The sequence below is a fragment of the Oncorhynchus clarkii genome, chromosome 12, assembly GCF_045791955.1.
Source record: "Oncorhynchus clarkii lewisi isolate Uvic-CL-2024 chromosome 12, UVic_Ocla_1.0, whole genome shotgun sequence".
Classification (NCBI taxonomy): domain Eukaryota; kingdom Metazoa; phylum Chordata; class Actinopteri; order Salmoniformes; family Salmonidae; genus Oncorhynchus; species Oncorhynchus clarkii.
In genome coordinates, this window is record NC_092158.1 from 65,392,955 (window position 1) to 65,419,079 (window position 26,125).

The 26,125-nt window shown below is 43.4% G+C and overlaps 1 protein-coding gene across 2 annotated transcripts in view; it reads right to left on the reverse strand.

Annotated features, from left to right (window-relative positions):
* Positions 1-394: 394 nt before the first annotated feature.
* LOC139421061 (beta-1,4-mannosyl-glycoprotein 4-beta-N-acetylglucosaminyltransferase a) overlaps positions 395-26,125 on the reverse strand; it is a 37,419-nt gene continuing 11,688 nt past the window's right edge. The window contains exons 1-3 of one of the 2 annotated variants that reach the window (XM_071171560.1): positions 11,434-11,547; positions 3,499-3,787; positions 395-3,397 (exon numbers count right to left, since the gene is read on the reverse strand). In XM_071171560.1, coding sequence (XP_071027661.1) covers positions 2,081-3,397; positions 3,499-3,780 — 1,599 coding nt within the window. In that variant the 5' untranslated portion in view covers positions 3,781-3,787; positions 11,434-11,547 and the 3' untranslated portion in view covers positions 395-2,080. Of the gene's footprint in view, positions 3,398-3,498; positions 3,788-11,433; positions 11,548-26,125 lie in introns of those variants that run through there. The other variant, XM_071171559.1, reaches the window with a different exon arrangement.

Here is a 26,125-nt window from a genome sequence, read left to right on the forward strand (position 1 = left end):
GGGGGTACTGTCACGTTCTGACCTCTATTTCTGTTGTTTTGTATTTATTTAGTATGGTCAGGGCGTGAGTTGGGTGGGCAGTCTATGTTTGTTTTTCTATGTTTTGGGGCATTTCTATGTTTTCGGCCTAGTATGGTTCTCAATCAGAGGCAGGTGTCATTAGTTGTCTCTGATTGAGAATCATACTTAGGTAGCCTGGGTTTCACTGTGTGTTTGTGGGTGATTGTTCCTGTCACTGTGTTTGTTGTCATAGGATAGGACTGTTTTGCGTTTTCACATTTCTTGTTTTTGTTAGTTTGTTCATGTGTAGTGATTTATTAAAACATGAATAACCACCACGCTGCGCTTTGGTCCGCTTCTCTTCCTCCTACAGACGAACGCCCTTACAGAGAGAATGTGTGCAAACTGCAAGTCAGAGCATCAATTGACGAAGCATCAGATTCCCAAGAGAAACATTGTCAATACACCAATCAATTATTATTATCTCCGTATTCCCAAAGTCAGTCTCCCAAGACAAGGAAGTGCTAAAGCTAAAGCTACATTAACATGACATGATTTAACAACAGTAAACAGCAGTCTTAACTTTCCTAACATTGTAAGTTTATCTGGAAATAAAAATGCATGATTAATAAAGTAATACATGTACTAAATGACTCAAAATGTAAGTTAAAGTATACTAATAAATTACTCCTTTTTATGCACTTTTGTCTGTCTTCATGTCGTCCTGTTACTGTTTTTACAGCCAGTAGGTTTGGGTTCATATAGCTACTCAACAAAACGTGGTCTGCAGTGCGAAACAAGAATAAACTAAGATATTCACAACATAAACATTTTGCTTTTGTTTTGTTGATGCACTGGTTTCTGTTGAATAGACCTCTCGGTGTACTCTATTGTAATTCAGGTAGGAACAAATGACTTGCAGTGTATCGAAGGCTGATCCGATTGATGGCAGACAGTCTGTTGTTTCTTAACTAAGCATGAATACATTAATAATTGTCATTGCTATACATCCTATTCACAGGGGATATGTCCCTAAGATCTGTAGGAATATTATTATCATGTTCGTTATTTGGTTGTTGAAGAATTGGAATCCATTTTTAAGGACGAAACCAAGGAAACCATTGCATTGGCTTATATACATGTCAAATTGAGTGTCTAGAACAGATTGAATTACCAGACGTGATGTGAATCACGAGACCATAGCAGAAGAAATGGATTTTGTTTCTCAAGAATTTTCTCTCTCAATGAACAATGAACACAAATGACAGAAATGTCTAAAAGCAATGTGACAATTGTTTGGCCTGATTCCATGGTTCTAATGACATATTATTTTTGGCCTCACATTTATTCACCTGTAAACCATGCACAATCTGTTTACAAGAAGGCTATGAGAAAGTTGTGTAGTCAAATTAAGCAACGTTTAAGACAAGCCCACATTAGTGAGGGAAACCTGAATTTGTATTAAACAATATAAAACCGACTTTCCCTTTCCCGCTATATTTTTCCCTGTGTTGTTCGAACAACCATTTCAGCACAGTAACACAGTTTTACCACCACCACAGAAATGTGCACAGATCGTTTTTCAGGTCTCTTTCTTCACAGAGGTCTCTGGAAACGCAAAACTGGTGGCACTAGAAGCACATTGTTGATCTGACTGAGGGAAAACTACAGTATCACTGGCCATTGGCCATCATCAGATAGATCTTTTATACATATATACCTGTCTGCCATCACGTCTACAGTTAGGAACTGTACAAAAGTCAATGTCCCAAACGTAAACCGGTCCTTGAATGCTCTGGAGTAGAAGGGGCCTTTGTCATTGAGGATTGTTTAACTATCATTTAAATATTGTGATTGAAAAGGGATAGAATCGGATAGAATGAGCCTCAGATGTCACTCATTACACTCCTTCTCAACCACTAGCTACTTCTTCTTCAGACAGGAAGTGGAGGGCCTGCCCTTCAATCAGAGGCATAGGTGGAGGTTTCATAGTTGTGTTAAGACAACACTCCTTGAAGTTAAAAATCCTTCCATTGAAATCAACAATGAGAAAATAATCGTTACCGATTTTCTACCAGATTCAGACATATGGGTTCTCAAGTATGTAGCGGTACAGCGGAAAGTTCTTTAATAGATATTTGGGTGCGTACATAGGCTCTTTAGGGTCTGTGGGTGGGTACTCCCCCACCGAGCCATCAAACCATCCCCCAGTCTGGATCAAGCCCTTGATGTAGTTCAGGTCTCGTTTTTCCACGTAGTCGCCCCAGCGGGGGAAGTCTCCATTCTGGGCAGAGATTAGTTTGTGGGAGATTCCCTCTGGTCTGAAGCACCAGGAACAATGCCAGCCTGCGTAGTGGACTGGGCTCCCAATGGACCACTGCACCAGGATGTGTCCACTCTCCCTCTGATAGTTCCGGAAACCCGGCATGGAGTAGTAATCCCTACGCCTCAGTGATATCCCGTCTCCATCGTAGACGGCAAAAAGCATGGCAACAGTGCAGGCGGAGTGGACGTCCAGGGTCCCAGGCTGCCTCCAGAAGAAACCATAAAGGGACTTTCTCATGTGGACGGACACAGGTTCCGTCCAGCCATTGTAGAGTTTGAGGAAGAGGATGCCCTCGCGGGCCGGGATCTCATCTGCGTCGTTGATAAGGAAGACATCATCCGGCCTGGCACCTTGTACTCTGGACATCCCGTCATAGCTTAAAAACGTCCGCAGGTAGTCGTCAGCGATCCACCCGTTCTGCTGGCCACCTTTAGGGAAGTGATCAAGGAAGACATAGAGGATCTTGTGGCGCATGTAGTTGTAGGTCCCGTTAAGCAGGAGGCGTAGGAAGTGCAGCTGCTTGGAATTTCCATAGGCCGTGAAGTTTGACTCACACACCAGGAAGAGGTCAACAGTGTCGGCCAGCTCATGAAAGCGGGCGTGGAGGAGGTCAAACTCGTGGTTGATGTTAATGGCGTTGATGACCCTCCGTGGAACCATTCTGGGCATCAGACTTCCCTTAGTGGGCAGGTTGGAGTGTTGCACCATGGTGGGGATGCCACAGTGAGGGCCGTGCCAGCCTTGGCGACACATACACTTCACCAGCCTTTTCCCCTGGGCGTATTTCCCATGAGCTGACTTGGGTTCCTCTTGCTGTGCATGCAGTATCTTACGCTGGCCCTCTCGTGCTGCGTGGACCGTTTGTCCTGAGTCGTCTTTGAGAAAAGCCACTTCCGTCCCTTCTCGGAAGCAATATGCTCCAGACTTGGTGCGCGCAAAGAACGGGGTGGGGTCATCGCGAAGACGGAAGCTCCGTTTGTGAAGTTCCCCCCATGGTCCATTGGGGTCTGGGAGAGTGACCGTCATTCTGTTAACATTCCCTGAGTCAGGCTGCTCCTTACCCCACGGGTCCTGAGTGGGAGAGCAACAGGAGGAAAATCAAACATATCAATGACAATGTCATATAGACCCAAAACAATGTATAGGGAAAGTCATGTCATCTGCCCCCTCACCTCACCGCCATGCCCAATCCATCTCTCCACCTCTGCATTCCCTTGGTCCCCCCGGTCATCCCCTGGCTCCCACAGGCCCGTGTCGGAGGGTCGAGACCCAGGGAGAGGCTTCATCCCTGAGTGAACATTCCCTCTCCAGAGGAAGCCCAGGGCCTCGAGGTTGACGGAGGAGGTATACAGGTCTCTCAGCATAAGCATGTGGTGGAGGGCCTTGCAGTATTGCAGCAGGGAGAGGACACACAAGGCCAATGTGCCGAAGAGAAAGACCTTGTGTCGTCGCATCTTTGTCCTGAAAAACAGATACATTAACAAAACTCTTTAGCTAAATGGAAGTTGACAAACTCCTTAGTTACTTAACAGTTAGGCCCACATAATCACTCTGGTTGTTTTGGCATTGTATGCATGCTCATCAATAACTATTTACATAAAGTAAAACAACAACTTGGCATAAAGAAACTAAAAAGCATGACCTATAGTAGATTTGAACCCTTTTATCTCATCACCCATTGTTAATAAATGACACTGGTAAAAAAAACTAAACAGGAAATCAGAAGAACCTAACCAAGGAAAAAATAAGAAACCACCCGCTACACTATCTGGGCAACAGAGCGTTGTGTATGTGAGCCCTGAACAAAAGTAGTAGAACTACATAGAAAATGACGCTCCAGCGCTGCATTTGCATAAAGTATGTAGCACCCTTAACAGTCCAGGAATAGCATACAAAACACAAAGGGGGTTTAGTTACCAATTTCTTATTCTTTGAGATCTCGTCCTGTATTGTTAACCTGTTTGGGTTTGCAATTAAAAGCCACCACTCACTGAAAGACTAGTGCTCCAACTGCCTTTTTGCTTGTGGTTTTCCTACATGGACTGCAGGCACTCTGGCTACGTTAGCTTTAACCCAGTTTTGCATACTGGGCAAGGCGGTGTAGGGTTAATCTTGGGCATAGGCAAATCAGGTGTGAAGCTGGGATGGTTATTATCTACTTATAAACTCAGCAAAAAAATAAACGTTCCCTCACTGTCAACTGTGTTTATTTTCAGCAAACTTAACATGTGTAAATATTTGTATGAACATAACAAGATTCTGAGACATAAACTGAACAAGTCCGGTGTGGCCACCAGCTGCATTAAGTACTGCGGTGCATCTCCTCCTCATGGACTGCACCAGATTTGTCAGTTCTTGCTGTGAGATGTTACCCCACTTTCCACCAAGGCACCTGCAAATTCCCTGACATTTCTGGGAGGAATGGCCCTAGCCCTCACCCTCCAATTCAACAGGTCCCAGTTGTGCTCAATGGGATTCAGATCCAGGCTCTTCGCTGGCCATGGCAGGACACTGACATTCCTGTCTTGCGGGAAATCATGCACAGAACGAGCAGTATGGCTGGTGGCATTGTCATGCTGGAGGGTCATGTCAGGATAGGCCTACAGGAAGGGTACCACATGAGGGAGCATGCCTTCCCTGTAATGCACAGCGTTGAGATTGCCTGCAACGACAACAAGCTCAGTCTGATGATACTGTGACACACCGCCCCAGAAAATGATGGACCCTCCACCTCCAAATCAATCCCGCTCCAGAGTACAGGCCTCGGTGTAACGCTCATTCCTTCGACGATAAACGCGAATCCGACCATCACCCCTGGTGAGACAAAACCGCGACTCGTCAGTGAAGAGCACTTTCTGCCAGTCCTGTCTGGTCCAGCGACGGTGAGTTTGTGCTCATAGACAACGTTGTTGCCGGTGATGTCTGGTGAGGACCTGTCTTACAACAGGCCTACAAGCCCTCAGTCCAGCCTCTCTCAGCCTATTGTGGACAGTCTGAGCACTGATGTAGGGATTGTGCGTTCCTGGTAACTCGGGCAGTTGTTGTTGCCATCCTGTACCTGTCAGGTGTGATGTTCGGATGTATCGATCCTGTGCAGGTGTTGTTACACAGGGTCTGCCACTGCAAGGACGATCAGCTGTCCGTCCTGTCTCCCTGTAACGCTGTCTTAACGCTGTCTTAGGCGTCTCAGAGTACGGACATTGCAATTTATTGCCCTGGTCACATCTGCAGTCCTCATGCCGCCTTGCAGCATGCCTAAGGCATTTTCACGCAGATGAGCAGGGACCCGGGACATTTTTTTTCTGGTGTTTTTCAGAGTCAGTAGAAAGAACTCTTTAGTGTCCTACATTTTCATAACTGTTACCTTAATTGCCTACCTTCTGTAAGCTGTTAGTGTCTTAAAGACCAACATCCACAGGTGCATGTTCATTAATTGTTTATGATTCAGTGAACAAGCGTTGGGAAACAGTGTTAAAACCCTTTACAATGAAAATCTGTGAAGTTATTTGGATTTTTATGAATTATCTTTGAAAGACAGGGTCCTGAAAAAGGGACGTTTCTTTTTTTTGCTGAGTTTAAATACCATGATGTTATTTTTAATCCAAAAAGAAATGGTCTATCAGAATGGAGACCTCTCCATTCCATTGTGAACCAAATCTCATAACGAAATATGTTGCTGTGAGACTCCCCCTCTATCCTGAAAATCTGAAAGGATGAGTGACAGTTTTGTATGATGTATGAATATTTACTAGTAGCCTACAGTAGATGTTTTTATTGTCTACATTTCATAACATTACACTGTAGGCGAAACCCAAAGGTGACCAATGAATCTGTTCATTGAAATGAATCATCTCACGTTTCTTTAGTACTGTTGTTATATTGTTACATCATAATGCCTTTGGTGCTGGAGTATAATGTTGTTTCATCCACCAGCTTATGCCAGCAGTGCTGCTGGTCAGTGAAAGGTGAGTATGAAGACATTGAGGTTCTTCCAAGTCGTGGGAAGTACTGTCTTTGTAAGAGCTGACACCTAATGGTTGACATGGCTCCTGACACTACTTGTGCATAATCAGAAGTTGGTTTGAAGGACAGCCATTCTAAGCTGTGTTTGTGAAAAGGACTGTACACTGTACTGATGACTTATTATTGTTTTGGCTTTATCAAAGATACAGTTGAAGTCGGATGTTTACATAACACTTAGGTTGGAGTCATTAAAACTCGTTTTTCAACCCCTCCACAAATGTCTTGTTAACAAACTATAGTTTTGGGAAGTCAGTTAGGACATCTACTTTGTGCATGACACAAGTATTTTTTCCAACAATTGTATATAGACAGATTATTTCACTTATAATTCACGGTATCACAATTCCAGTGGGTCAGAAGTTTACATACACTAAGTTGACTGTGCCTTTAAACAGGGTGTGGTGGCAGCATCATGTTGGGGAGTGCTTTGTTGCAGGAGGGACTGGTGCAATTCACAAAATAGACGGCAGCATGAGGAAGGACAAATATGCGGATATATTGAAGCAACATCTCAAGATGTCGCAAATGCGTCTTCCCCCAAGCATACTTCCGACGCTGTGGCAAAATGGCTTAAGGACAACAAAGTCAAAGTATTGGAGTGGCCATCACAAAGCCCTGACCTCAATCCTATAGAAAATTTGTGGGCAGAACTGAACAAGTGTGTGCGAGCAAAGAGGCCTGCAAACCTGGCTCAGTTATGTAAACTTCTGACACACTGGGAATGTGATGAAAGAAATACAAGCTGAAATAAATAATTCTCTCTACTATTATTCTGAAATTTCATATTCTTAAAATAAAGTGGTGATCCTAAATGACTTAAAACAGGGAATTTTTACTAGGATTAAATGTCAGGATTTGTGAAAAACTGAGTTTAAATGTAATTGGCTAAGGTGTATGTAAACTTCCGACTTCAGCTGTATACGGTAACACTTTATTTTAAGGGTCCATAATAAACCACTTAATAGGACTTTATAAGGCATTTACAAACCATTTTCTCAACATCTATTAATCATTACTCCCACATTTGTACATTTTAGTAAGGTAGTTATTCACAGATGTACAGTGCCTTGCGAAAGTATTCGGCCCCCTTGACCTTTGCAACCTTTTGCCACATTTCAGGCTTCAAACATAAAGATATAAAACTGTATTTTTTTGTGAAGAATCAACAACAATTGGGACACAATCATGAAGTGGAACGACATTTATTGGATATTTCAAACTTTTTTAACAAATCAAAAACTGAAAAATTGGGCGTGCAAAATTATTCAGCCCCTTTACTTTCAGTGCAGCAAACTCTCTCCAGAAGTTCAGTGAGGATCTCTGAATGATCCAATGTTGACCTATATGACTAATGATGATAAATACAAACCACCTGTGTGTAATCAAGTCTCCGTATAAATGCACCTGCACTGTGATAGTCTCAGAGGTCCGTTAAAAGCGCAGAGAGCATCATGAAGAACAAGGAACACACCAGGCAGGTCCGAGATACTGTTGTGAAGAAGTTTAAAGCCGGATTTGGATACAAAAAGATTTCCCAAGCTTTAAACATCCCAAGGAGCACTGTGCAAGCGATAATATTGAAATGGAAGGAGTATCAGACCACTGCAAATCTACCAAGACATGGCCGTCCCTCTAAACTTTCAGCTCATACAAGGAGAAGACTGATCAGAGATGCAGCCAAGAGGCCCATGATCACTCTGGATGAACTGCAGAGATCTACAGCTGAGGTGGGAGACTCTGTCCATAGGACAACAATCAGTTGTTGCACAAATCTGGCCTTTATGGAAGAGTGGCAAGAAGAAAGCCATTTCTTAAAGATATCCATAAAAAGTGTCATTTAAAGTTTGCCACAAGCCACCTGGGAGACACACCAAACATGTGGAAGAAGGTGCTCTGGTCAGATGAAACCAAAATTGAACTTTTTGGCAACAATGAAAAACGTTATATTTGGCGTAAAAGCAACACAGCTCATCACACTGAACACACCACCCCCACTGTCAAACATGGTGGTGGCAGCATCATGGTTTGGGCCTGCTTTTCTTCAGCAGGGACAGGGAAGATGGTTAAAATTGATGGGAAGATGGATGGAGCCAAATACAGGACCATTCTGGAAGAAAACCTGATGGAGTCTGCAAAAGACCTGAGACTGGGATGGAGATTTGTCTTCCAACAAGACAATGATCCAAAACATAAAGCAAAATCTACAATGGAATGGTTCAAAAATAAACATATCCAGGTGTTAGGCTGGCCAAGTCAAATTCCAGACCTGAATTCAATCGAGAATCTGTGGAAAGAACTGAAAACTGCTGTTCACAAATGCTCTCCATCCAACCTCACTGAGCTCGAGCTGTTTTGCAAGGAGGAATGGGAAAAAATTTCAGTCTCTCGATGTGCAAAACTGATAGAGACATACCCCAAGCGACTTACAGCTGTAATCGCAGCAAAAGGTGGCACTACAAAGTATTAACTTAAGGGGGCTGAATAATTTTGCACGCCCAATTTTTCAGTTTTTGATTTGTTAAAAAAGTTTGAAATATCCAATAAATGTCGTTCCACTTCATGATTGTGTCCCACTTGTTGTTGATTCTTCACAAAAAAATACAGTTTTATATCTTTATGTTTGAAGCCTGAAATGTGGCAAAAGGTCGCAAAGTTCAAGGGGGCCGAATACTTTCGCAAGGCACTGTATATATATATTTTTCCTTAAACATCCTGTGTTGTGTGCTTATTCTATTACCAGGTACTGCAGGAATGTCTACCAATGGCATCACCATCTTTTTGTGAGAAATTGCACTTGTAACTCAAAACATTTCTAAAGTATTTCTAAAGTGAAAATAGCATCCACTTTAGATTAGGGAAAATAAATCAAAATCAAATCAAAGGTTATTTGTCACATGCTTACGTACAAGCCCTTAACCAACAATGCAGTTTTAAGAAAAAAATAAGTGTTAAGAAAGTATTTACTAAATAAACTGAAGTAAACAATAAACAAAGAAAAATAAAAATGAAAAAAATAAGAATAAAGAAAAATAAAAAAATATTTAAAACTGGGGGGAGGGGTTCAATGCAAATAACCCAGGTAAGGTAGCGTTTTGGTTAGCTGTTCAGGAGTCTTATGGCTTAGGGGTAGAAGCTGTTAAGAAGCCTTTTGGACCTAGACATGGCACTCTGGTAATGCTTGTTGTGCGGTAGCAGACAGAACAGTCTATGACTAGGGTGGCTGGAGTCTTTGCCAATTTTTTGGACTTCCTCTGGTACCACCTGGTTTAGAGGTCCAGGATGGCAGGAAGCTTGGACCTAGTGATGTACTATGGTGGTCTGCTTGAAACATGTTGGCATTACAGACTCGGTCAGGGACAAGTTGAAAATGTCACTGAAGACACTTGCCAGTTGGCCAGTGTATGCTTGGAGTACACGTTCTGGTATTCTGTCTGGCCCTGCAGCCTTGTGAATGTTGACCTGTTTAAAGGTCTTACTCACATTGGCTACGGAGAGCGTGATCACACAGTCGTCCGGAACAGCTCGTGGTCTTATATATGCTTCAATGTTGCTTGCCTCGAAGCGTGCATTGAAGTAATTTAGCTAATCTGGTAGGTCAGGGCTGTGCTTCCCTTTGTAGTCCGTAATAGTTAGCAAGCCCTGCCACATCCGACTAGCATCGGAGCTGGTGTATTACAATTCAATCTTAGCCCTGTATTGACACTTTGTCTGTTTGATGATTTGTCAGAGGGCATAGCGGGATTTCTTATAAGCTTCCGGGTTAGAGTCCCGCTCCTTGAAAGTGGCAGCGCTAGCCTTTAGCTCAGTGCGGATGATGCCTGTAATCCATGGCTTCTGGTTGCAGTATGAACAGTCACTGTGGGGATGACGTCATCGATGCACTTATTGATGAAGCCAGTGACTGATGTGGTGTACTCCTCAATGCCATCGGAAGAATCCCAGAACATATTTCAGTATGTGCTAGCAAAACATTCCCATAGCTTAGCATTTGCGTCATCTGACCACTTCCGCATTGAGCGAGTCACTGGTACCTCCTGCTTTAGTTTTTGCTTGTAAGCAGCAGGAATCAATAGGATATAAATGCCAAATGGAGGTCGAGGGAGAGCTTTGTACCCGTCTATGTGTGGAGTAAAGGTGGTCTAGAGTTTTTTTCTCCTCTGGTTGCACATGTAACATGCTGGTAGAAATGAGGTAAAACAGATTTAAGTTTCCCTGAATTAAAGTCCCCGGCCACTAGGAGCACCGCCTCTGGATGATCATTTTCTTGTTTGCTTATGGCCTTATACAGCTCGTTGAGTGCGGTCTTAGTGCCAGCATCGGTTTGGGGTGGTATATAGACAGCAATGAAAAATATAGATGAAAACAGTCACCAACGCTCTGGATAACATGAAAACTGCCTAACCAGCTCTGCTAGGGGGAGTAAAATTGTCAGAGTGGGGTGTTCTCTCATTATGTGTCTGGAAGTAGCTAGCCAATGTTAGCCTGTTAGCTTGGTTGCTTGACTGTCGTTGTGAGGTTAGAGCTTTTGGAACAACCCTACTTATTGGCCAGAGAGTCCTGTGTGCTCTGAACGCGAAACACTCTGAATATACAAACGGACAATCTGACAGCACAGTTGCAGTCACCAACGCTCTGGATAACGTAACAGCCTAACCAGCTCTGCTAGGGTGAGTAATGTTCAGTGAGCTGTACTCTCTCCCTTAGATGTCTGGAAGTAGCTGGCAAGTTAGTACAGAACGCTTGGATCAACCCTAAAGAGATGGGTGGGGCTAAGGCTTAAGAGGGTGTGAACAATGCTGAATGGGTATATACAAAGAAGGGCTCTCCAATAGTAGTACCAAAACATTGAAAGACAGGTTGATCAACTTTCAAAGCAAAAGTAAATTACTTTCCCATTGTTTTCTCAAATGCAGTGTATGATATACCATTTTGTACAGAAATTCAAATGTAGCTGTAATGCGGTCTACAGTTTATCATGAGATACTCTACCTCAGGCGTGCAAAACCTAGAGACTTCATTAATATTAGATTTTGAGTACCAGCTGTTATTTACAAATAGAAACAGAGCGCCACCAATTGTCTTACTGGAGGAAGCTGTTCTATCTTGCCGATGCACGGAAAACCCAGCCAGCTGTATGTTATCCCATGTCGTTGTTCAGCCCCAACTCGGTGAAACATAAGATATTACAGTTTTAATGTCCAGTTGGTAGGATAGTTTTGATCGGAGCTCATCCAGTTTATCATCCAATGATTGCACGTTGGCTAGTAGGACTGATGGTAGAGGCGGGTTACACACTCACCGTCGGATTCTTACAAGTCACCCCGACCTACAACCCCTGTATCTCTGTCTCTTCTTCATGCGAAAGACAGGGATTTGGGCCTTGTCCGGTGTCTGATTCACCTCCGACTCGTTTAAGAAAAACTCTTTGTCCAGTACGAGGTGAGTAATCGCTGTTCTGATATGCAGAAGCATCTTTTTGGTCATAAGAGACAGAAATATTATGTACAAAATAAGTTACAAATAAAGTGAAAAAAAATTCAATAGCAGAATTGGTTAGGAGCCTGTAAAACGACAGCCATCTCCTCCGGCACCAATATAACTTTACTAATGATTGGTAAATGGTTTATACATGTGAGAGTAATGATTAACAAATGATGAAAACACAACTTATACATTCCTTAGAAATGATTTATTACAGAACCTTCAAATAAAGTGTACCATATATACTGTACACATCATGTAGATAGAAAGTAATACACAAGTTTAATATACAGTATCACTCTCTCAAACCCTTCATGGGGAGCATGTTTTTACTGTCACATAAATACAGCAGGCCCAAACTGTAATGCATGTCATCCCTTCAGTCACCCACCTTATTTGATACATCCTGACATGAAATGTCCCTTTACAACTTGCTAAAACAACAATAAAAAATGGTATGACCTGTTTCCATATCTCATTCACTCACTCTTTTATATGGAGCAAGGAGGTAGAATTTGGACAATAATAATGAAATCATCAAAGTGTATTGAAATGTATGATGAAATGTTAATGTCTGACAGACAGTGTCACGACTCCCACCGAAGGTGGCTCCCCTGCCTGTTCGGGCGGCGCTCGGCGGTCGTCGTCGCCGGTCTACTAGCCGGCACTGATCCCTTTTTCCTTTTCTGTTCGTTTGGTCTTATTAGTTGCACCTGTTCCTTTTTGTGTTTCTTGATATTTGTCTATTTAAGCCTGTTAGGCCCGCCTAGGTTTGTGCGGGATTGCTATGCTGTTAGTTTGTTGATGGTTGTTTGTATCTTATTTTTCCGGACAGTTTTGGGTCCTGTGTATGGGCCAGTCAGTTAATGCGCCTTGTGTTTTTGGCGTGAACGTTTTTCCGGGAATAAAAAATATTCATTTATTCGAACCCTCTGCTCCCTGCGCCTGACTCCAAACCCACTGTTCTTGAAGAACTCTGACAGACAGGTAATAATGTCAAGAGTCAGGTCCTTTTTGTACAGTTTTTTCTCCGATCTGTGTGTACACAGTCTACAATTTCCTGATGTACTTCCTGCTACTATTGTGAAACCTGGAATCAGGATCTGGGAGTCTACTCAACCTCATAGTGGTGCAAAAGTACCTAAAACCATTCTGGGATTTTATTTGACCGTATAAAGGAAAAAAATAGCTATTGCATGTGAATGCAAGTTCAACTCAATTGCACCCAGATGTTTTGAAGGCGATGGGTAACTTAGTTGGGTTGTTTTCTTTGCAAACTGCTGGGTTATTGATGCTGGTTGCTGGGTTATTGATGCTAGGTTATTGAGATACGACCCAGCGGGTCAGTTCAGAACACTGGTTTTGCTTAGTAGGGGTGTGGCTTTCAGATAATTTTGGCCACCTGTGAGTGTAAATTCCGGTGAATCTGTTCTGTTGAATTGTTATCACATTTTAAGGTTGAACACTGAAACTATTGAAGCTTTGATGAGGCTTACACTAGTGTAAGAGTTCCTCGAGCATATGCATATCTCACTGTTGGGGTATGTAAATAATAAATGTTATGAATTTTATATGAGAATATGTAATGTGCAAAAATATTCAAGGAACGTTTGTATTTGCATTGTACATGATGAACAAGTGACAAATAATTTTCTAATAGGCCGCAATTTCTGAAAATAACCGATGGTTTACCCAGCTGCTGTGTCAACCCAACTGATGGTTAAAAAACAAAAAAACAACTGAAGGTTAAATTAACCCGTGTTTGGTTAATCCAAACAACCCAACATTTGGGTTATTCACGCAACCCAACTGGCTGAGTCAAAATAACCCAGCGTGTGTTCTGTCCAAAATTTACCCAGTGTTGGTTTACCAAATAATCCAAATTGAGTTGTTTTTAGCCAAGAATTTTGTTTGAGCGTAACCCTGCTGCTCTAGGAGCTTACTTAGACGTATAAAGATAAAGAAGGGCATGTGAAACTGGGTACAATCTTCATTGCAGCACACACCTTAGGGTTGGGCACCTATTCAGAGCATTAGTGCTGGTAAATATGACTACGTCTTCCTCCTTACTGATCTCCAGTGAGTGAAATTCTGCTGATTGGTCACACAATTAGTGTACTGTAGGTGAGTGACTGATCGTTAAGATATTTGAGGGTGCATTTGAGGGTGCATTTCCAGAAAATTGGAACGGAAATGGCGCCACACCAAACTGGAAGTCTTCCGACTAGCTTGGAAAGACAGTACTGTGCAGTACCGAAGAGCCCTTACTGCTGCTCGATCATCCTATTTTTCTAACTTAATTGAGGAAAATAAGAACAATCCGAAATTCCTTTTTGATACTGTCGCAAAGCTAACTAAAAAGCAGCATTCCCCAAGAGAGGATGACTTTCACTTTAGCAGTGATAAATTCATGAACTTCTTTGAGGAAAAGATTATGATTATTAGAAAGCAAATTACGGACTCCTCCTTAAATCTGCGTATTCCTTCAAAGCTCAGTTGTCCTGAGTCTGCACAACTCTGCCAGGACCTAGGATCAAGAGAGACGCTCAAGTGTTTTAGTACTATATCTCTTGACACAATTATGAAAATAATCATGGCCTCTAAACCTTCAAGCTGCATACTGGACCCTATTCCAACTAAACTACTGAAAGAGCTGCTTCCTGTGCTTGGCCCTCCTATGTTGAACATAATAAACGGCTCTCTATCCACCGGATGTGTACCAAACTCACTAAAAGTGGCAGTAATAAAGCCTCTCTTGAAAAAGCCAAACCTTGACCCAGAAAATATAAAAAACTATCGGCCTATATCGAATCTTCCATTCCTCTCAAAAATTTTAGAAAAGGCTGTTGCGCAACAACTCACTGCCTTCCTGAAGACAAACAATGTATGCGAAATGCTTCAGTCTGGTTTTAGACCCCATCATAGCACTGAGACGGCACTTGTGAAGGTGGTAAATGACATTTTAATGGCATCGGACCGAGGCTCTGCATCTGTCCTCGTGCTCCTAGACCTTAGTGCTGCTTTTGATACCATCGATCACCACATTCTTTTGGAGAGATTGGAAACCCAAATTGGTCTACACGGACAAGTTCTGGCCTGGTTTAGATCTTATCTGTCGGAAAGATATCAGTTTGTCTCTGTGAATGGTTTGTCCTCTGACAAATCAACTGTAAATTTCGGTGTTCCTCAAGGTTCCGTTTTAGGACCACTATTGTTTTCACTATATATTTTACCTCTTGGGGATGTTATTCGAAAACATAATGTTAACTTTCACTGCTATGCGGATGACACACAGCTGTACATTTCAATTAAACATGGTGAAGCCCCAAAATTGCCCTTGCTAGAAGAATGTGTTTCAGACATAAGGAAGTGGATGGCTGCAAACTTTCTACTTTTAAACTCGGACAAAACAGAGATGCTTGTTCTAGGTCCCAAGAAACAAAGAGATCTTCTGTTGAATCTGACAATTAATCTTAATGGTTGTACAGTCGTCTCAAATAAAACTGTGAAGGACCTCGGCGTTACTCTGGACCCTGATCTCTCTTTTGAAGAACATATCAAGACCATTTCAAGGACAGCTTTTTTCCATCTACGTAACATTGCAAAAATCAGAAACTTTCTGTCCAAAAATGATGCAGAAAAATTAATCCATGCTTTTGTCACTTCCAGGTTAGACTACTGCAATGCTCTACTTTCCGGCTACCCGGATAAAGCACTAAATAAACTTCAGTTAGTGCTAAATACGGCTGCTAGAATCCTGACTAGAACCAAAAAATGTGATCATATTACTCCAGTGCTAGCCTCTCTACACTGGCTTCCTGTCAAAGCAAGGGCTGATTTCAAGGTTTTACTGCTAACCTACAAAGCATTACATGGGCTTGCTCCTACCTATCTCTCTGATTTGGTCCTGCCGTACATACCTACACGTACGCTACGGTCACAAGACGCAGGCCTCCTAATTGTCCCTAGAATTTTTAAGCAAACAGCTGGAGGCAGGGCTTTCTCCTATAGAGCTCCATTTTTATGGAACGGTCTGCCTACCCATGTCAGAGACGCAAACTCGGTCTCAACCTTTAAGTCTCTACTGAAGACTCATCTCTTCAGTGGGTCATATGATTGAGTGTAGTCTGGCCCAGGAGTGGGAGGGTGAACGGAAAGGCTCTGGAGCAACGAACCACCCTTGCTGTCTCTGCCTGGCCGGTTCCCCTCTTTACACTGGGATTCTCTGCCTCTAACCCTTTTACAGGGGCTGAGTCACTGGCTTTACTGGGGCTCTCTCATGCTGTCCCTGGAAGGGGTGCGTCACCTGAGTGGGTTGAGTCACTGATGTGGTCATCCTGTCTGGGTTGGCGCCCCCCCCCCCCCCCCCCCCCTTGGGTTGTGCCGTGGCGGAGGTCTTTGTGGGCTATACTCAGCCTTGTCTCAGGATGGTAAGTTGGTGGTTGAAGATATCCCTCTAGTGGTGTGGGGGCTGTGCTTTGGCAAAGTGGGTGGGGTTATATCCTTCCTGTTTGGCCCTGTCCGGGGGTGTCCTCGGAGTGGGCCACAGTGTCTCCTGACCCCTCCTGTCTCAGCCTCCAGTATTTATGCTGCAGTAGTTTGTGTCGGGGGGCTAGGGTCAGTTTGTTATATCTGGAGTACTTCTCCTGTCCTATTCGGTGTCCTGTGTGAATCTAAGTGTGCGTTCTCTAATTCTCTCCTTCTCTCTTTCTCTCTCTCGGAGGACCTGAGCCCTAGGACCATGCCCCAGGACTACCTGACATGATGACTCCTTGCTTTCCCCAGTCCACCTGGCTGTGCTGCTGCTCCAGTTTCAACTGTTCTGCCTTATTATTATTCGACCATGCTGGTCATTTATGAACATTTGAACATCTTGGCCATGTTCTGTTATAATCTCCACCCGGCACAGCCAGAAGAGGACTGGCCATCCCACATATGCTCTCTCTAATTCTCTCTTTCTTTCTCTCTCTCGGAGGACCTGAGCCCTAGGACCATGCCCCAGGAATACCTGACATGATGACTCCTTGCTGTCCCCAGTCCACCTGACTGTGCTGCTGCTCCAGTTTCAACTATTCTGCCTTATTATTATTCGACCATGCTGGTCATTTATGAACATTTGAACATCTTGACCATGTTTTGTTATAATCTCCACCCGGCACAGCCAGAAGAGGACTGGCCACCCCACATAGCCTGGTTCCTCTCTAGGTTTCTTCCTAGGTTTTGGCCTTTCTAGGGAGTTTTTCCTAGCCAACGTGCTTCTACACCTGCATTGCTTGCTGTTTGGGGGTTTTAGGCTGGGTTTCTGTACAGCACTTTGAGATATCAGCTGATGTACGAAGGGCTATATAAATAAATTTGATTTGATGTGCTGGCACATCACATGTTAATTCCTGGGTAATGTGAATGAGACCTTGGACTGTTTACAACTCTGCAGAAAGGCAGTGGAGGACATGTGATTGCTATCATAAAAGTCATAGAAGTTACACATTAAACATTAGTCTGTGACAAGGAAGTCTCAGCTTCATCCTCTGGAGAGAGAGCCAGCCCAGTGCCCTTTTGTACAATGAAAGCTATTCTCTCCCACTCACCATGCTCAAATGTCACCCTCTTTTCTCTGTTACTCTGTGCACAGTGCACTACAATACTTTCCTTCTCCAAACCTTCCCCCTCCTCCTGTCCCCCTTCCCTTACCCACATACCCTCCAACCTGCTGCTCTGCTCATTCCTTCTGGTCCTCTAGCTTAGGGTTACACACACACACCTGATCCTCCGGTGTGCTGCTTCCTTACAAAGGTTGGGGATAGGCTACCTGGGCAGTCCCACAGTGCTAGTATTGTGTCTGGGAAAAATTATCATCATTACATAACATCCCTGCCCACACACGAATGCAGAGGCTACAGTGTTGCGCATTGTAAATAAGTACATTTGCTCTGACAATGTATTTGTCTAACAGCAACCATCAACAGCACAAGCTTCCGTGAAAGTCAGAATGAATAACAGACCAAACTGGAAAGTCCCGGAAAAAATGGGAAAAGGGGAACAGACAATGTGTGCTATGGGCCCTGGTCAAAATTTGTACACTATAAAGGGAATATGGTGCTATTTGGGATGCAGCCTTAGAGGAAGTTCACAGCTACATAGACCTATAGTAGTTTTGTTATTTTATTAAGATCCCCATTAGCTGTTGCTAAAGCAGCAGCAGCTACCCTTTCTGGGGTCCACATGAAACACCCGGACAATTTGCATTGTGTGCCCCCCCCAACCCCTCTTTTACACTGATGCTACTCTCTGTTTATCTTATATGCTTAGTCACTTTAACTATACATTCATGTACATACAGTGCCTTGCGAAAGTATTCGGCCCCCTTGAACTTTGCGACCTTTTGATACATTTCAGGCTTCAAACATAAAGATATAAAACTGTATTTTTTTGTGAAGAATCAACAACAAGTGGGACACAATCATGAAGTGGAACGACATTTATTGGATATTTCAAACTTTTTTAACAAATCAAAAACTGACAAATTGGGCGTGCAAAATTATTCAGCCCCCTTAAGTTAATACTTTGTAGCGCCACCTTTTGCTGCGATTACAGCTGTAAGTCGCTTGGGGTATGTCTCTTATCAGTTTTGCACATCGAGAGACTGACATTTTTTCCCATTCCTCCTTGCAAAACAGCTCGAGCTCAGTGAGGTTGGATGGAGAGCATTTGTGAACAGCAGTTTTCAGTTCTTTCCACAGATTCTCGATTGGATTCAGGTCTGGACTTTGACTTGGCCATTCTAACACCTGGATATGTTTATTTTTGAACCATTCTATTGTAGATTTTGCTTTATGTTTTGGATCATTGTCTTGTTGGAAGACAAATCTCCGTCCCAGTCTCAGGTCTTTTGCAGACTCCATCAGGTTCTCTTCCAGAATGGTCCTGTATTTGGCTCCATCCATCTTCCCATCAATTTTAACCATCTTCCCTGTCCCTGCTGAAGAAAAGCAGGCCCAAACCATGATGCTGCCACCACCATGTTTGACAGTGGGGATGGTGTGTTCAGCTGTGTTGCTTTTACGCCAAACATAACGTTTTGCATTGTTGCCAAAAAGTTCAATTTTGGTTTCATCTGACCAGAGCACCTTCTTCCACATGTTTGGTGTGTCTCCCAGGTGGCTTGTGGCAAACTTTAAACGACACTTTTTATGGATATCTTTAAGAATGGCTTTCTTCTTGCCACTCTTCCATAAAGGCCAGATTTGTGCAATATACGACTGATTGTTGTCCTATGGACAGAGTCTCCCACCTCAGCTGTAGATCTCTGCAGTTCATCCAGAGTGATCATGGGCCTCTAGGCTGCATCTCTGATCAGTCTTCTCCTTGTATGAGCTGAAAGTTTAGAGGGACGGCCAGGTCTTGGTAGATTTGCAGTGGTCTGATACTCCTTCCACTTCAATATTATCGCTTGCACAGTGCTCCTTGGGATGTTTAAAGCTTGGGAAATCTTTTTGTATCCAAATCCGGCTTTAAGCTTCTTCACAACAGTATCTCGGACCTGCCTGGTGTGTTCCTTGTTCTTCATGATGCTCTCTGCGCTTTTAACGGACCTCTGAGACTATCACAGTGCAGGTGCATTTATACGGAGACTTGATTACACACAGGTGGATTGTATTTATCATCATTAGTCATTTAGGTAAACATTGGATCATTCAGAGATCCTCACTGAACTTCTGGAGAGAGTTTGCTGCACTGAAAGTAAAGGGGCTGAATAATTTTGCACGCCCAATTTGTCAGTTTTTGATTTGTTAAAAAAGTTTGAAATATCCAATAAATGTCGTTCCACTTCATGATTGTGTCCCACTTGTTGTTGAAGTCTATTTTGTAAATTACAATGCCTAGGTTGAGGATCGGTAGGATAGTCAGTTTTACAAGGGTATGTTTGGTAGCGTGACTGAAGGAGGCTTTGTTGCGAAATAGGAAGCCGATTCTAGATTTAATTTTGGATTGGAGATGCTTAATATGAGTCTGGAAGGAGAATTTACAGTCTAGCCAGACACCTAGGTATTTGTAGTTGTCCACATATTCTAAGTCAGAACCGTTCAGAGTAGTGATGCTAGTTGGGCGGGTGGGGGAAGCGATCGGTTGAAGAGCATGCATTTAGTTTTCCTAGCATTTAAGAGCATTTGGAGGCCACGGAAGGAGAGTTGTATGGCACTGAAGCTCGTTTGGAGTTTTGTTAACACAGCTGAGATGAGAAATCAATTTCCGATGATGATGATGAAGATTATCATCCACCTTCAGAGTTGGATGTTCCAGCACAAGTGGCAGCTAAGCCTATGGACACAACTCCAGACAACCTATCAAACAAGAAATCCAAGACTTCACCAATGGGTAAGCCATGTGGTCCCAAATACAAGAGCCAATGTACTCAGAATATTTCAGAGGGTAGGCAAAAGGAAATATGGGAAAAGTATTGGGAGATGAAGTATAAGGAGAAGAGGACATAGATCTTCCACATGGTGGCACAGCAATCTAAGAAAGATATCACTGTTGGCGCTGACAGTCGACGCAGCAGGTCGTTTCTGTACCATCTACCAAACCAGAGCGGTTCTGCACAACAGGTATGCAAAGTGTTTTTTCTGACAACATTGGGCTACCACCCCAAAAATGACAGGCTGATTGTCACGATGATGGGCATGTCAATCGCCACCAAACTGATTCCACCAAAGGATCAGAGGGGAAAGAAAGCTTCAGCGAGCAAATTGAACATGAATCCAATTCTGCAACACATTGCGTCCTTCCATCCCCAAATCAACCAGTACAGACAAAAGCATTCCCCACATCGCCTCTACCTCCCTAGTGATGTCAATATTCGGGTTCATGCATAATGACTACAAGGAGAAGAACAAAGATGCCAGCTGTGGTTACGAAACCTATCGCAAGGCGGTAAAGGGAAGGAACATCAGCTTTGTGAAACTTGAAGAGGAGGAGTGCGAGCTCGGTTTGGTGCAGGGTCATCATCTGTAGATGGAGCACAGGGAGAATGAGGCCATGGAAACCCAAGCCTGCCAAGACAACAGCCATCCAGCACCTGAATTCACCTTCACCAACCCCGACTGCATGCAATGTATGAAATATGAGGAACATAAGTCTGCAAGGCAGAGCAGAAGCCATTACCAGGCTGATGCACAGAAAGATTGGCCTGAGGACTGGTCTGTGAGGAGCGTTGATATACAAAAAGTCATCATGCTCCCTCGCATGCCAGGTGTGAAAACAGGCAACGATTCTTCTTGTGAACAATGCTATCACGAGACATTCGCCACCATTGAAAATAAGTCTCAAAAGATGAAGAAGAAGAACCATCTCAGTGGTATGGCATGAAGTAACAGCTGGTTGGAAGGCAGAGGAGATTACTTAATCTTATGTAACAGCACTGGAGAGGGAGAGAGATGTCAAGCATGCAGTGTATTGGGTGGATAACTGCACTTCTCAAAACAAAAACTTGTGCCTCCTAACATCACTGGTGAGTGTTGTCAATGCTGACTCAACTTTGATGGATGAGATCACCCTCAAGTTCTTCGAGCCAGAGCACACCTTCATGAGTGCAGACAGTTTCCACCATGGTGTGGAACAATAAATGAAAGAACGACCAGGAAGTGTGGTGTACGACTTCGGGGACTGCCTCCATGTGGTCGCCACTTCCAATGCAGGCAAAGTGGAGGTGGTCGAAGTGAAAAAGGAAAACATCCTGGCATGGAAAGCTGGCTATTCCATCGTCAAGCTGAAGAAGGCAGCAGCACCAAAGCTGGCGGAGATGGCTGAGATCCAGTTGAGGCATGGATCCAGGAGCCTCTACTGCAAAGTTTCCCATGAAGAAAAGGACTTCACAGAGCTTGACTTTATCAAGAAGAAAGTCACTCTAGAGACAACTTCGACACTACATACACAGGATAGAGGGATAAAAGAGTCCAAGAAGATGGACATAATCACCAAGATGTGTCCTCTGATGCCTGCAAATCGAAGGCAGTTCTGGAATGCCTTGGTTGTGAACAGCATTGCTGAGGATGTGGAGTGATATGGAAAAGCACTGAAGAAGTTTTACTTAAAAATGAAATGTTACTTAAAAATGAAATGTAACTATTCAGCATTTTATCAATTGTAGCTAAATGTAATTTGTGTCCTCTTATGAATATGAACATGTAAATATATTTAAAATGTATTCTTAAAGTGTAATTTGATAAATACTAATAAAATGTTTTTATTAGCAATCACATGGTCATTGTTATAATTTATATTTCCCTATGTCATACTTCTATCATATTCCATAATTTTATATTACAAGACATGCAACCATTTCATTTTCACATTTATTCTTATAACAAGACATGGGCTACTTGTCAAACACAGTATGTAATGTGACTGATGCAGAACCTACATTTCTACGTAAATGCAACTGGTATCTTAGTGGAAGACACAAAGGATGCAATGAGAAGTATAGTAAACTAACAAATGAAAATGGCAGATACTGATATATTTTACCTCTTGGGGATGTTATTCGAAAACATAATGTTAACTTTCACTGCTATGCGGATGACACACAGCTGTACATTTCAATTAAACATGGTGAAGCCCCAAAATTGCCCTTGCTAGAAGAATGTGTTTCAGACATAAGGAAGTGGATGGCTGCAAACTTTCTACTTTTAAACTCGGACAAAACAGAGATGCTTGTTCTAGGTCCCAAGAAACAAAGAGATCTTCTGTTGAATCTGACAATTAATCTTAATGGTTGTACAGTCGTCTCAAATAAAACTGTGAAGGACCTCGGCGTTACTCTGGACCCTGATCTCTCTTTTGAAGAACATATCAAGACCATTTCAAGGACAGCTTTTTTCCATCTACGTAACATTGCAAAAATCAGAAACTTTCTGTCCAAAAATGATGCAGAAAAATTAATCCATGCTTTTGTCACTTCCAGGTTAGACTACTGCAATGCTCTACTTTCCGGCTACCCGGATAAAGCACTAAATAAACTTCAGTTAGTGCTAAATACGGCTGCTAGAATCCTGACTAGAACCAAAAAATGTGATCATATTACTCCAGTGCTAGCCTCTCTACACTGGCTTCCTGTCAAAGCAAGGGCTGATTTCAAGGTTTTACTGCTAACCTACAAAGCATTACATGGGCTTGCTCCTACCTATCTCTCTGATTTGGTCCTGCCGTACATACCTACACGTACGCTACGGTCACAAGACGCAGGCCTCCTAATTGTCCCTAGAATTTTTAAGCAAACAGCTGGAGGCAGGGCTTTCTCCTATAGAGCTCCATTTTTATGGAACGGTCTGCCTACCCATGTCAGAGACGCAAACTCGGTCTCAACCTTTAAGTCTCTACTGAAGACTCATCTCTTCAGTGGGTCATATGATTGAGTGTAGTCTGGCCCAGGAGTGGGAGGGTGAACGGAAAGGCTCTGGAGCAACGAACCACCCTTGCTGTCTCTGCCTGGCCGGTTCCCCTCTTTACACTGGGATTCTCTGCCTCTAACCCTTTTACAGGGGCTGAGTCACTGGCTTTACTGGGGCTCTCTCATGCTGTCCCTGGAAGGGGTGCGTCACCTGAGTGGGTTGAGTCACTGATGTGGTCATCCTGTCTGGGTTGGCGCCCCCCCCCCCCCCCCCCCCCCTTGGGTTGTGCCGTGGCGGAGGTCTTTGTGGGCTATACTCAGCCTTGTCTCAGGATGGTAAGTTGGTGGTTGAAGATATCCCTCTAGTGGTGTGGGGGCTGTGCTTTGGCAAAGTGGGTGGGGTTATATCCTTCCTGTTTGGCCCTGTCCGGGGGTGTCCTCGGAGTGGGCCACAGTGTCTCCTGACCCCTCCTGTCTCAGCCTCCAGTATTTATGCTGCAGTAGTTTGTGTCGGGGGGCTAGGGTCAGTTTGTTATATCTGGAGTACTTCTCCTGTCCTATTCGGTGTCCTGTGTGAATCTAAGTGTGCGTTCTCTAATTCTCTCCTTCTCTCTTTCTCTCTCTCGGAGGACCTGAGCCCTAGGACCATGCCCCAGGACTACCTGACATGATGACTCCTTGCTTTCCCCAGTCCACCTGGCTGTGCTGCTGCTCCAGTTTCAACTGTTCTGCCTTATTATTATTCGACCATGCTGGTCATTTATGAACATTTGAACATCTTGGCCATGTTCTGTTATAATCTCCACCCGGCACAGCCAGAAGAGGACTGGCCATCCCACATATGCTCTCTCTAATTCTCTCTTTCTTTCTCTCTCTCGGAGGACCTGAGCCCTAGGACCATGCCCCAGGAATACCTGACATGATGACTCCTTGCTGTCCCCAGTCCACCTGACTGTGCTGCTGCTCCAGTTTCAACTATTCTGCCTTATTATTATTCGACCATGCTGGTCATTTATGAACATTTGAACATCTTGACCATGTTTTGTTATAATCTCCACCCGGCACAGCCAGAAGAGGACTGGCCACCCCACATAGCCTGGTTCCTCTCTAGGTTTCTTCCTAGGTTTTGGCCTTTCTAGGGAGTTTTTCCTAGCCAACGTGCTTCTACACCTGCATTGCTTGCTGTTTGGGGGTTTTAGGCTGGGTTTCTGTACAGCACTTTGAGATATCAGCTGATGTACGAAGGGCTATATAAATAAATTTGATTTGATGTGCTGGCACATCACATGTTAATTCCTGGGTAATGTGAATGAGACCTTGGACTGTTTACAACTCTGCAGAAAGGCAGTGGAGGACATGTGATTGCTATCATAAAAGTCATAGAAGTTACACATTAAACATTAGTCTGTGACAAGGAAGTCTCAGCTTCATCCTCTGGAGAGAGAGCCAGCCCAGTGCCCTTTTGTACAATGAAAGCTATTCTCTCCCACTCACCATGCTCAAATGTCACCCTCTTTTCTCTGTTACTCTGTGCACAGTGCACTACAATACTTTCCTTCTCCAAACCTTCCCCCTCCTCCTGTCCCCCTTCCCTTACCCACATACCCTCCAACCTGCTGCTCTGCTCATTCCTTCTGGTCCTCTAGCTTAGGGTTACACACACACACCTGATCCTCCGGTGTGCTGCTTCCTTACAAAGGTTGGGGATAGGCTACCTGGGCAGTCCCACAGTGCTAGTATTGTGTCTGGGAAAAATTATCATCATTACATAACATCCCTGCCCACACACGAATGCAGAGGCTACAGTGTTGCGCATTGTAAATAAGTACATTTGCTCTGACAATGTATTTGTCTAACAGCAACCATCAACAGCACAAGCTTCCGTGAAAGTCAGAATGAATAACAGACCAAACTGGAAAGTCCCGGAAAAAATGGGAAAAGGGGAACAGACAATGTGTGCTATGGGCCCTGGTCAAAATTTGTACACTATAAAGGGAATATGGTGCTATTTGGGATGCAGCCTTAGAGGAAGTTCACAGCTACATAGACCTATAGTAGTTTTGTTATTTTATTAAGATCCCCATTAGCTGTTGCTAAAGCAGCAGCAGCTACCCTTTCTGGGGTCCACATGAAACACCCGGACAATTTGCATTGTGTGCCCCCCCCAACCCCTCTTTTACACTGATGCTACTCTCTGTTTATCTTATATGCTTAGTCACTTTAACTATACATTCATGTACATACAGTGCCTTGCGAAAGTATTCGGCCCCCTTGAACTTTGCGACCTTTTGATACATTTCAGGCTTCAAACATAAAGATATAAAACTGTATTTTTTTGTGAAGAATCAACAACAAGTGGGACACAATCATGAAGTGGAACGACATTTATTGGATATTTCAAACTTTTTTAACAAATCAAAAACTGACAAATTGGGCGTGCAAAATTATTCAGCCCCCTTAAGTTAATACTTTGTAGCGCCACCTTTTGCTGCGATTACAGCTGTAAGTCGCTTGGGGTATGTCTCTTATCAGTTTTGCACATCGAGAGACTGACATTTTTTCCCATTCCTCCTTGCAAAACAGCTCGAGCTCAGTGAGGTTGGATGGAGAGCATTTGTGAACAGCAGTTTTCAGTTCTTTCCACAGATTCTCGATTGGATTCAGGTCTGGACTTTGACTTGGCCATTCTAACACCTGGATATGTTTATTTTTGAACCATTCTATTGTAGATTTTGCTTTATGTTTTGGATCATTGTCTTGTTGGAAGACAAATCTCCGTCCCAGTCTCAGGTCTTTTGCAGACTCCATCAGGTTCTCTTCCAGAATGGTCCTGTATTTGGCTCCATCCATCTTCCCATCAATTTTAACCATCTTCCCTGTCCCTGCTGAAGAAAAGCAGGCCCAAACCA